General features: G+C 48.5%; 1 protein-coding gene across 1 annotated transcript in view; it reads right to left on the reverse strand.

Moving 5' to 3' along the window:
• The window catches only part of LOC144007226 (uncharacterized), a 137,783-nt gene that overhangs the window by 114,559 nt on the left and 10,971 nt on the right, over positions 1–12,253 (reverse strand). Inside the window, exon 2 of the mRNA XM_077506661.1 lies at positions 10,996–11,184. Within this exon, the coding sequence (XP_077362787.1) occupies positions 10,996–11,184 (189 nt within the window). The remainder of the gene's footprint in view (positions 1–10,995; positions 11,185–12,253) is intronic.

Genomic DNA, 12,253 nt, shown 5'->3' on the forward strand with positions numbered 1-12,253 from the left:
GATCGCCAGCCAGACAGCAAGGAGCTCCCTGTCGAACGTGCTGTACTTGCGCTCCCGAGGGACTAACCGGCGGCTGAAAAAGGCGAGCGGCTGCCACGCACCTTCGACGCGCTGCTCCAAAACGGCCCCGACGGCAAAATCGGATGCGTCAGTAGTGAGGGCGATCGGGGCATCCGGGCGCGGGTGGGCCATCAAGGCCGCTCGGGACAGCGCAGCTTTCGTCTCTTCAAAAGCCTTGACTCTCACATCGGTCCAGTCGACCGCACGGTCAGGAGCCACACCCTTAAGTGCGTCGTAAAGCGGGTGCATCACATGGGCAGCGTGGCGGATGAACCTGTGGTAAAAAGTCACCATCCCGAGGAACTCCCGAAGACCCTGGGGATCCGGGGTCGAGGAAAAGCGGCAACAGCTTCCACTTTTGCCGGGAGCGGGGTGGCGCCGTCCTCGTTGATGAGGTGGCCGAGGTATTGGATGGAGGGCACACCAAAGACACATTTAGCTCGGTTAATAATCAGTCCAGCCTGGCTGAGCTTTGAGAAAAGCTGCCGGAGGTGTGAAAGGTGTTCCCCGATGGAGGAGCTGGCCACTAGGATGTCATCCAAGTAGACGAAGACGAACGGCATGTCCCGGAGAACAGAGTCCATGAGACGCTGAAAAGACTGGGCGGCGTTTTTAAGGCCAAATGGCATCCTGAGAAACTCGAACAGTCCGAAAGGTGTTATCACAGCAGTCTTAGGCACATCGGCGGGGTGTACCGGAACTTGGTGATAGCCCCGTACCAAGTCCACCTTGGAAAACACCTTCGCACCTGCCAGGTGGGCAGAGAAGTCCTGTATGTGCGGGACCGGATAGCGATCGTGCGTCGTGGCATCATTGAGGCGGCGATAGTCTCCACACGGTCGCCAGCCGCTGTCCGACTTCGGAACCATGTGGAGAGGCGAGGCCCACGGGCTGTCCGAACGACGAATTATGGCAAGGCGTTCCATGTTGGCGAATTCGGACTTAGCTGTGGCCAATCTATCAGGGTTGAGGCGTCGGGCCTTAGCATGAACCGGCGGGCTCACGGTCTCGATGTGGTGCTCGACCCCATGCTTGGTAGTAGTGGCTGCAAATGTAGGCGTGGTCAGGCTGGGGAATTCTCCAAGAAGCCGCGTGAACACGCCGTCATCTGAGAGCGGGCTGGCAAGGCCCTCAAACGTCTCCACATCACACCCACAAGCAACAGTGGAAAACGTCACAGCGTCCAACAGGCGGCCATTTTTAACCTCCACCAGTAGACTGTGGGCACACAAAAAGTCCGCGCCAAGAAGGGGAAAAGAAATGTCCGCAGTGACAAAGTCCCAAGTGAACCGGCGCTCCCCAAAACATACATCCACTGTCTTAGTGCCGTAGGTCCGGATAGGTGCATCGTTGGCCGCTGACAGGTGCGGGCCGTGAGTGCCCCCGGCAGCATCTTCAGCCGAGGCAGGCAACACGCTTCTGCGGGCGCCGGAGTCACAAAGGAATTTGAGTCTGGAGAGGGTGTCCATGATAAACAGCTGTCGGCACTGTGCGCCCCCACTCACAGCTGCAACTGAGTGGAGGCGTTGCCGTTTTCCGACGCAACAAAGGACCAAGGGGCGCGGCACCTCTTCGCCTTGGTTCCAAAACGTGCGTGAAAATAGTATAAGCCAGGGGCTGATCGGCCATCCACGGCAGAGCGTGCCTTATGAGGTGCAGTTGCGGCCGCCGGGACTGGGAAGGCGAAAATTGTTACATAGAAAGATAAAATGTGCAAAATGCACGAGCATATGGCGTGTTAGCTCGCATGGAGCTGTGGTGGTTTGATCTCGGGTTGAGTTAGCAACAAAAAAAGGGAAAAAAAAAAAAAAAAAAAAAGTAGGACTTTTGCGTCAATCATTTCAGTGAGACAGAAGAAAATAGAGAAAGAAAATAGACTAAACTGTGAATTTAGTCGACTAAAATTGGATCAAAACTAAAATACAATCAGAAGACTAAATTATGACTCAAACTTGTTAATTTTAGTCAAAAGACTATAACTAAAACTAAATTAAAATTTCTTGTCAAAATTAACACTGGTTGCAACAGCAGTGGAATGTAATAATGCAGTAATCATGACAAAACTGTGACTGTTTTGTAAAAAAAAAAATGTATGTGGGAAACAGGGATATGTATACCGACAAAAAAAATTTGCAGTATTGTACCACCGTTTTAATACAGTCTTATTGTGCACCTAAGTGTTCTTAAAATCGCACACGTCTTGTCAGATACATTGGTATGACTGTCTCATGACTGTATAATCGGCCCCTGTCCGGAATCAACCAATCAAATCAATTTATTTCACTATTTAAAATAACAGTTGAATTGAATTACTGTGTACAGCAATGAGGACTGCAGTGAATTTTTTTAACGCTATATAGTAGTGCTAAGCAAGGGAGAGTAATAACAAGTGTACAAACCTGCTGCGTGTAGCACAATTCGAGACTCCTCGCAAACGTCGTCCAGCAGTTGAAAATGTTGCTCGTTCTCTTCTTTGACTCCAAAGAGTTCCTCCTCGTCCTTTGGTGTCGTTCTCGCCGACATTTTGGCACAATAATGCCAACAAAGTCACACTTGGTCTCTTCCTGACCACGTGTTATGTGCTTCTCTTTGTTAGCGGCTAGCGAGCTAAACTAAGCTAAGCTAAGCTAAGCTAAGCTAACTAGGCCGAGAAGCATCAACGCGCACCGAGACGAGTTTAAACACACGCCGACATTTAATAAACGGTGTCGCAGACCTTCAAAATCGTGATGGGAGTCCTGTGTGTTCAGTCCAACACCAAATAAGAAAGAATGATTTAGCAGAGGACGTCTGATGAAACGCGATGTGGCCGCCCGCCACGGCAGTGAGCACGTGAAGAAACGAATGGAGACGTGCGGCGGAAGTCAGGCAGGACACGCCCCCGCTGCGTTACGATTGGCTGTTGGAAATTGTCCGGGGGCTTCAGAGCAAGCAATGCCATCAAGTCATCGGCAGATGTCGCCATTTTTGCTGCAGTTGGAATCGAAAGCCTCATTCCCTTTTTCAGTGTTTTGATCCCGATACAATTGTAAAGTTTAAATGCCCGTTTAAATTTAATTTATTAAAAAGAGTTCAATTTTTCTGTGGGGTTGCGTGTCGTAAAAGGGGCCCGGTCGAAATTGTCGGCTGCGTGACGTCACTCCCGCGGAAATTTGAAAGCACGCACGTTTTGGTTTTTTTTACGCACTCATTCACACATGTGAGCTTTTGTGAGTGAGTGAGTGAGTGAGTGAGTGAGTGAGTGAGTGAGTGAGTGAGTGAGTGAAAAATAATAATACGTGCGTGCTGTCAAAATCCGCATGAGTGACGTCACGCAGCCGACAAATTCACTCATCTGCGTTTGCGGAGCTGGGCGAATCATTGTAAATTAACATTTTAACTTTGCCCTTTGCCTTTGTGAATACCTTAAAACAAAACTAAAACTGACACGACGAGGAGAGGTAGGACTCAGACGCAGGATAAAGGTAGGCCACAAAGGCAATAGGTTTATTTCCGGCCAACAGCTGTCTCCTCTCAACTTGAGAGGAGAAAGGGGAATCAAAAAGTGGAGAACTAAAAACGCTCCACTGGGGAGGAAAAAGAAAAAACAGGCAAAAGGTACAGGGGACAACAAAAGGCGCTCCGCTAGGGAGGAAACAAGGCTCAAGGCACAAGGGGTAACTAAAGGCGCTCCGCTGTGGAGGATAAGGCACAAAAACAAGGCAAAACAACAAGGCACCGGGAACAAGGACTCGAGGACTGTGGGACGCTTCCATGCACTGACTGTGACACTTCGGCAACGGAGGGGAGAATGCAGGTGGCTTTTATTGCTGTAGGTTATTGGTGGAAGGTGGTGATAATCATGGGCGGGGACCGGTAATTAGTGAGCGGCAGGAAGGGCAAGTGACCTGGGGTGAGAGGAGAGTTAGATTTTCAGGGTAAAACAGGAAACATGAACACTAAGATAAAACCGTGGGCCGTCACGCCGGTGGCGGCGTGACAGTACCCCCCCCCCCTCAATGGCCGGCTCTTGACGGCCCTTCAACATAAAAAGTCCAAAAAACAAGGGCGGGTGGAAGGGGGCACGGAGGCGGGAACACGGCCCACCCATCCGTCCCAGACAAGAGGCAGTTCAGGAGGGCGTCCCCGACGCCAGACGAGAGTCCCGTCGGGGCCGTTCAGGATGTTCCAGATAACAGACTTTATTTTAACGAAAGATCAGGTTCGGAAGGTACCACGGGAATCTCGTGGACCGGTTTGACTTGGTAGACGGCTTTGGCGTGGACGGCGTGATGCAGTGACTTGGCATGACGTGATGCAGAGGCTTGGCGTGACGTGATGCAGAGACTTGGCGTGGCTTAGGGTCTTCGAGCTGCACCCGGCGAGGCTCGGGGGCTTGAGGCGGCGCCCAGCGAGGCTCGGGGGCTTGAGGCTGCAGCAGGCGAGGCTCAGGGGTAAGAGGCTGCAGCACGCAAGGTTCAGGGGCGAGAGGCTCAAGAGTCACCAGGTTGACTGCGGCTGAGGATGCACTGGTCGCTGATTGGTCCAAGACGTGTTCCATACAGTCTTTTCCCCATTCCAGTACGTTCCCGGAGTTCCAGTCGATTCGGGGGTTGTGTTGACGTAGCCAAGGGTGTCCCAGAACCAAAGTGGTAGACGAAGCATGGATTACGTGGAAACGGAGATTTTCGATGTGTTGTCCAATTCGTACTTCCAGGGGTTCGGTGATGTGGGTGATGCTGAAGAGCTCCTTGCCATTCAGGGCTCTGGCCTGGATGGTCCGGGGAAGGGGTTCGGTGGTGGCTCGTACTTGCTTAACGAGGCCCCAGTCCAGGAGGCTCTCGTCGGAACCGGAATCGATGAGGGCTGGCATGTCAATGGTCATAGCATGGTGGCGTATCTGGGCTTGCGTGATTCTTTGTGTCTTAGCAGGTCGGGGTGACAAGAAACTCACCGGTGAACCTCTTTTCGCGGTGCAAGTTCCCACCAGATGACCAAGTTCACCACAGTAGAAGCAGCGGCCTTCTTGGCGGCGACGCTGTCGCTCCTCGGTGGTTAACTGGGCCCGACCAAGCTGCATGGGTTCCTCCTCAACGTTACGCACTTCCCTTGGCGCTGGTCGGGGAGGTAAGATGAGCTGTGGCATTTCTGTTTCCATTGGCGGTGAAAAGGGGGTTGGTTCTACCCTTCTATGGTACCCGCTGGACTTGGTCAACTCTCGTCGGCGATGATCAGCACGAATCGCTAGGGAGATCAGAGCATCCAAGTCGGTTGGAAGTTCCACGGGAATCAGGAGTTCTTTTATGGCGGGTGAGAGTCCTTTCAGAAAGTGGTCCTGTAATGCTGTGGAGTTCCAGCCACTGTTTGTGGCCAAGGTGCGAAAGCGGATTGCGTAATCGCTGACGGGTTCTTTGCCTTGTTGGAGCCGGCTCAATGCTCGTGCCTTCTCTCGGTCATTGTTGTCGGGATCAAAGACCTGGCGCAAGGCGGCTTGAAAATCCTGTACATTTTGGCAGACCGAGGAGCCCCTGGCCCATTCCGCGGTTGCCCAGGTTTTGGCCTGTCCAGTCAGGTGGGACACCATGAAGGCTACCCGGGACCTAGCTGTGGAAAATGCCTGTGGTGAGTGTTCAAAACGGATGTCACACTCCGTGAGAAAAGTCTGACATTGTCCAGGTTCACCGGAGTATCGTTCTGGGGAGGCCAGTCTCAATCCTACCCCGGTAAATGACGTGGTCGGGACAGAGAGTTCGGGGAGGGGTAGCTGTCTGGTGGGGGCTGGAGCTCGACGCCGCGTTTGGCTCACCAATTCGTGGACCTGGCTCGACAGCTCCTCCAGCTGCGAAATCACGGCTTGCTGAACCTTTTCCTGGTTGGCAAGCCGGACCTCAAGGCTCTGCAGCGTAGCCTCGACCTTTCCTGCTGGGTCCATGCTGGCCGAAGTGTACTGACACGACGAGGAAAGGTAGGACTCAGACGCAGGATAAAGGTAGGCCACAAAGGCAACAGGTTTATTTCCGGCCAACAGCTGTCTCCTCTCAACCTGAGAGGAGAAAGGGGAATCAAAAAGTGGAGAACTAAAAACGCTCCACTGGGGAGGAAAAAACAGGCAAAAGGTACAGGGGACAACAAAAGGCGCTCCGCTAGGGAGGAAAAAAGGCTCAAGGCACAAGGGGTAACTAAGGGCGCTCCGCTGGGGAGGACAAGGCACGAAAATAAGGCAAAACAACAAGGCAACGGGAACAAGGACTCGAGGACTGTGGGACGCTTCCATGCACTGACTGTGACACTTCGTCAACGGAGGGGAGAATGCAGGTGGCTTTTATTGTCTGTCTTGATTGGTGGCAGGTGTTCATAATCATGGGCGGGGACCGGTGATTATGGAGCGGCAGGAAGGGTAAGTGACCTGGGGTGATAGGAGAGTTAGGATTTTCAAAGTAATACAGGAAACATGAACACAAAGATAAAAGCATGGGCCGTCACGCCGGTGGCGGCGTGACACTGCCACCGAGGAGATTTCCAACCACCTCAGTGACTTTGGCCCCGGAGATAGGAAAGCCCACCTCAGAGTCGCCAGACTGCTTCCTTCAAAGGAAGACGTCTTGGTGCAATTGAGATCTTCGAAGTATTCCCCCCACCGACTCACGACGTACCGAGTCGAAGTCAGCAGCACACCATCTCCATTATACACAGTGTTAATGGTGAACTGCTTTCCTCTCATGAGACGCCGGATGGTGGACCAGAATTTCCTCGAAGCCGTCCGGAAGTCATTTTCCATGGCCTCAAACGAACTCCTCCCATGTCCGAGTTTTTGCATCAGCGACCGCCGAAGGCCGGTAACTGTCTGCTGCCTCCGCAGTACCACAGGCCAAAAAGGCCCGATAGGACTCCTTCTTCAGCTTGACGGCATCCCTTACCGCTGGTGTCCACCAGCGGGTTCGAAGATTGCCGCCGCGACAGGCACCGACCACCTTACGGCCACAGCTCCGATCGGCCGCCTCAACAATGGAGGCGCGGAACATGGCCCATTCGGACTCAATGTCCCCCGCCTCCCCCGAGACAAGGGAGAAGCTCTGCCGGAGGTGGGCAGTGAAACTCTTTCTGACAGGGGATTCCGCCAGACGTTCCCAGCAAACCCTCACAATACGTTTGGGTCTGCCAGGTCGGACCGGCATCTTCCCCCACCATCGGAGCCAACACACCACCAGGTGGTGATCAGTTGACAGCTCCGCCCCTCTCTTCACCCGAGTGTCCAAAACATGCGGCCGCAAATCCGATGACACGACTACAAAGTCGATCATCGAACTGCGGCCTAGGGTGTCCTGGTGCCAAGTGCACATATGGACACCCCTATGTTTGAACATGGTGTTCGTTATGGACAATCCGTGATGAGCACAGAAGTCCAAAAGCAAAACACCACTCGGGTTCTGACCGGGAGGGCTGTTCCTCAAAATCACGTCCCTCCATGTCTCACTGTCATTGCCCACGTGAGCATTGAAGTCCCCGGGGAAGCACTCTCCAGCACACCCTCTCTGGACTCCAAAAAGGGTGGGTACTCTGAACTGCTGTTTGGTGCATATGCACAAACAACAGTCAGGACCCGTCACCCCACCTGAAGGCGGAGGCAGGCTACCCTCTCATCTACCGGGGTGTACCCCAACGTACTGGCGCTGAGCCGGGGGGCAATAAGAATGCCCACAACTGCTCTGTGCCTCTCACTGTGGGCAACTCCAAGAGTGGGAGAGAGTCCATCCCCTCTTGACAGGACTGGTACCAGAGCCCAAGCCGTGCGTGGAGGACAGTCCGACTATGTCTTGTCGGAACTTCTCTGCCTCACACACCAGCTCAGGCTCCTTCCCTGCCAGAGAGGTGACATTCCATGTCCCAAGAGCCAGCTTCTGCAGCTGGGGGTCGGTCCGCCAAGGTCTCCTCCCATGGCTGCCACCCAGCCTCCACTGCACCCGACCTCTTTGGCCCCTCCCACCGGTGGTGAGCCCATGGGAAGGTGATACAGTATCTGATATATTATTGATATATATATATATATATATATATATATATATATATATATATATATATATATATATGCAACATTTATTTGTACTGCAAGTAATACAAAAGACTTTTGGCCAGTTTTTCTCATCTGTTGCTCTCACACTTTCCTTCAGCAAATTTTGACGCAACACTTACCTTCCAATGAAGGTAAAATGTTCGTGATGACTGATGATGACAAGCCATTGAAGTCAAGGATGCGGGCCTCAGAGCCAAGGAGTAAGTTGAGGGCAGGTACCAACTGACTCCTTATGTAGGGGGGGCACTAATGCTGATTGGCTAGGGATGTAAGGTATTGCCACACACTTCCCACCAGGGGGAGCATCATCTCATCAGCGCCACACTCAGAAGTACAAATGCAATTACATTGTACTGTCGGTTCTCTTAATGTGATCATTTTTGTCGGAACGCCGCCTGTGAGTCGCAGCGGTGGCCGGAAACGGAGCTGGTGTGTGAAGCCCGGAAGTCCAGGTGGCATCTACTCCATTTGATTTGTATTTTGATTTCAAAATGTGATGAAAGGTTGTTTGACGACAAGAACAATCTGCCTGCAGAGGCAAAAGTGCCACATGAACAGAAATTATATTACCACATGCAAAATGAAAGAATCAAAACCAGGTATGGACACAATTTTGTTCTGATGTCATCTGAATATTGTATGCTAATCATGTCCAAATTGTTACATAGAAAGATAAAATGTGCAAAATGCACTAGCATATGGCGTGTTAGCTAGCACGGAGCTGTGGTGGTTGAGTTAGCAACAAAGAGTAGGACATTTGCGTCAATCATTTCAGTGATAACACTGTTCCACAAAAAATTTTAATCGCAGATGGCTTTGTGTGTCTGAACGTATTCTCGACGCTTATTTGGGGAAAATTGCAAGGTGGCTTTATTTCTATTTCATACACAAGGCAACTCAATGTGCTTCACACAAGCAAATACACAACACGTACAAACATCAACAAACAACCATTAACAACATTCAGAAGCAAACAAAAATAACTTCCTAAATTACGTACAAAAAAAACCATACATTGACATTTAAACACATTAACAGCAAACATTTAATATTTACAGGTTGAGTAGATTTGAAAGCATTACATTTACACTTTTAAGATGCATTGACACTTTTACAGCACACCAGTCTCACTTCCCTTCATTTTTTTGAAGCTTCAAAGATGACTGCCATTCTCACCAGCACACTCGTGTCTCTCAGCAAGCTTTTTACAAGAGAATCTTTTAGCACAAACACTGCAACTGAATGGTTCCTTCCCACCATGTGTTCTTGTGTGCTTTCTTAAATTTGTCATGGAAGAGAAGCTTTTTCCACAATCTGAGCAGGAATACGGTTTCTCTCCAGTGTGTGTTTTTGCATGTGCTGTTAAAGAATTGGTGGAAGCGAAGCTTTTCACACATTTTGTGCATGAATATGGTTTCTGTCCCGTGTGTGTGTTCTTATGTGGCTTCTTAATTCAGACTTGGCAGGGAAGCTTTTGCCACAGTCTGAGCAAGAAAAAGGTTTCTCGCCACTATGGATTCTTGTATGTCTTGTTAAAGTTGACTTGTCAGAGAAGCTTTTGCCACAATCTGAGCAAGAAAAAGGTTTTTCCCCAGTGTGTGTTCTTGTATGTTTTTTTAAATTTGACTTATGAGAGAAGCTTTTGCTACAGTGGGTACAAGCAAAAAGTTTTTCCCCAGTGTGTGTTCTTGAATGTAATGTTAAATTTGACTTATGAGAGAAGCTTTTGCTACAGTGGGTACAAGCAAAAAGTTTTTCCCCAGTGTGTGTTCTTGAATGTAATGTTAAATTTGACTTATGAGAGAAGCATTTGCCACAGTGGGTACAAGCAAAAAGTTTTTGCCCAGTGTGTGTTCTTGTATGTGTTGTTAAATTTGACTTCGAAAAGAAGCTTTTGCCACAATCTGAGCAAGAAAAAGGTTTCTCGCCAGTGTGTGTTCTTGAATGTAATGTTAAATGTGACTTCTGAGAGAAGCTTTTGCCACAATCTAAACAAGAAAAAGGTTTTTCCCCAGTGTGTGTTCTTGAATGTTTTGTTAAATATGACTTCCAAAAGAAGCTTTTGCCACAATCCAAACAAGAAAAAGGTTTTTCCTCAGTGTGTCTTCTTGTATGTTTTGTTAAATTTGACTTCCAAAAGAAGCTTTTGCCACAATCCAAACATGAAAAAGGTTTTTCCCCAGTGTGTCTTCTTGTATGTTTTGTTAAATCTGACTTGTCAGAGAAGCTTTTGCCACAATCTAAGCAAGAAAAAGGTTTTTCCCCAGTGTGTGTTCTTGAATGTAATGTTAAATGTGACTTCTGAGAGAAGCTTTTGCCACAGTGGGTACAAGCAAAAAGTTTTTCCCCAGTGTGTGTTCTTGTATGTGTTGTTAAATTTGACTTCGAACAGAAGCTTTTGCCACAATCTAAACAAGAAAAAGGTTTTTCCCCAGTGTGTCTTCTTGTATGTGTTGTTAAATCTGACTTCCGAAAGAAGCTTTTGCCACAATCCAAACAAGAAAAAGTTTTTTCCCCAGTGTGTGTTCTTGAATGTAATGTTAAATGTGACTTCGAAGAGAAGCTTTTGCCACAATCTAAACAAGAAAAAGGTTTTTCCTCAGTGTGTATTCTCAAGTGAATTTTCAAACTTCCTTTTGAACTCAATGTTTTCCCACAGTGAGAAACTTCGCAGGATTTGTCGTCAGTGTGACACGACCTATCATCAGCAGCATGTTCATCATTACCATGCAGATTATCATCATCATAAGAAGAAGAAAGGGACCTTATGTCATCACTTTTTGCTTTTGATGATCCCCAGTGGTCTGCATCACTTTCTGGAATCATGTTTTGAGGATTTAAGATCCTGTTTGGAGGCTCCGCCCCTCTGCCCTCCTCACTCTCACCCTTGACTTCATCTTCACTCTTTAAAGGGGCGAAGGTCATTGGTGACTTGGTGACGTCATCCTCAACCTCCTCCTCTTTGACACGAACGGGCTTTTCCTCCTCTTCGATGTAAGGATGTTCTTCCTCCTCTTTAACATTCGGAGGCTTCATGTCCTGTTGGTCAGGACGAAGATATTTCTCAGCGACGTCTGCAGGACACAAGAAGACAAACACACATTTGGGTTGGTCAAGTCAAATTTCAAGCGTGAGATGATGTGCATTATTGTTTCTACAGTACACCTCGACTTGGGGCCACCGCACACTCGGATTGGCCCATCCCAAAAAAACAAAGAAAAAGGAAAAAAAGTATTGGCCTTGTTAAAAATCTGACAGCCGATATAAGGTCAAATCTAAAACTATTTTAATCTCTCTCTATTGATTGAAGTCGACTAAATTGAGTTGAGTTGATATTGTCCATCCGCATACATTTCAACTTTTACATAGAAAATTAAAACACCTATTTGTAACCATAGTTAGGCTGGAAGACCCCTACTTCCACATGATTCATCCCATTCTCATCTTTCCAATTTAAACATATATTAGGTCGCTTGCACATCGTAATGCATCATGGGAGTTTTTCCTTCGGGCGCCATATTGGGTGTCCGCCGGTTCACAAGGTACACTCGCGAGTTACACGGTAGAGCTTATCAACCTGATGTAATTTTCGCAGTATTTTCACGATTTACCGGAAGATCAAAAACAACGATACAGGCAGAAGGTGTCTCTGTGTGGCGGGATTGATCATAATTACGTCCTGACCAAGGGTGATTTTTTTTTTTGACGGAGAAAGCTTGCTGGCCAAATGTGACATCTCTGGACATCTTTCCCTACCTCGTGTTGACAACATGCTCCATAACACGCCAACAAATCCCTGGAGGCTTACAATTATTTTGTAAGCGGGTGGATACAGAGTGTAAACTTTAACATCGCATCAGAAGAAACGGTTGCTGTTGCACGTAAGTAAACCACATGGTGTTGGTAATTCTGCACACAAAAATGTTGATTTGTTCTCAGGCTTCCTGTTATCATTGTGTTTACATGCACAGCTAGGTTTACCTGATGTGGTTTTTCTAACAATTTTATAACAGGCAAATATGGCAGAGCGTATAAGAATAAAAAGTAACTATGCACAGCCTCCCCGTGGCTTAATTAAATTTAATGCTACCCTTTCACTAGTTACATGTTACTTAATCAACTTATTCTAAATGGTTAAGGTTA

The sequence above is a fragment of the Festucalex cinctus genome, chromosome 1 (genome assembly GCF_051991245.1).
Source record: "Festucalex cinctus isolate MCC-2025b chromosome 1, RoL_Fcin_1.0, whole genome shotgun sequence".
Classification (NCBI taxonomy): domain Eukaryota; kingdom Metazoa; phylum Chordata; class Actinopteri; order Syngnathiformes; family Syngnathidae; genus Festucalex; species Festucalex cinctus.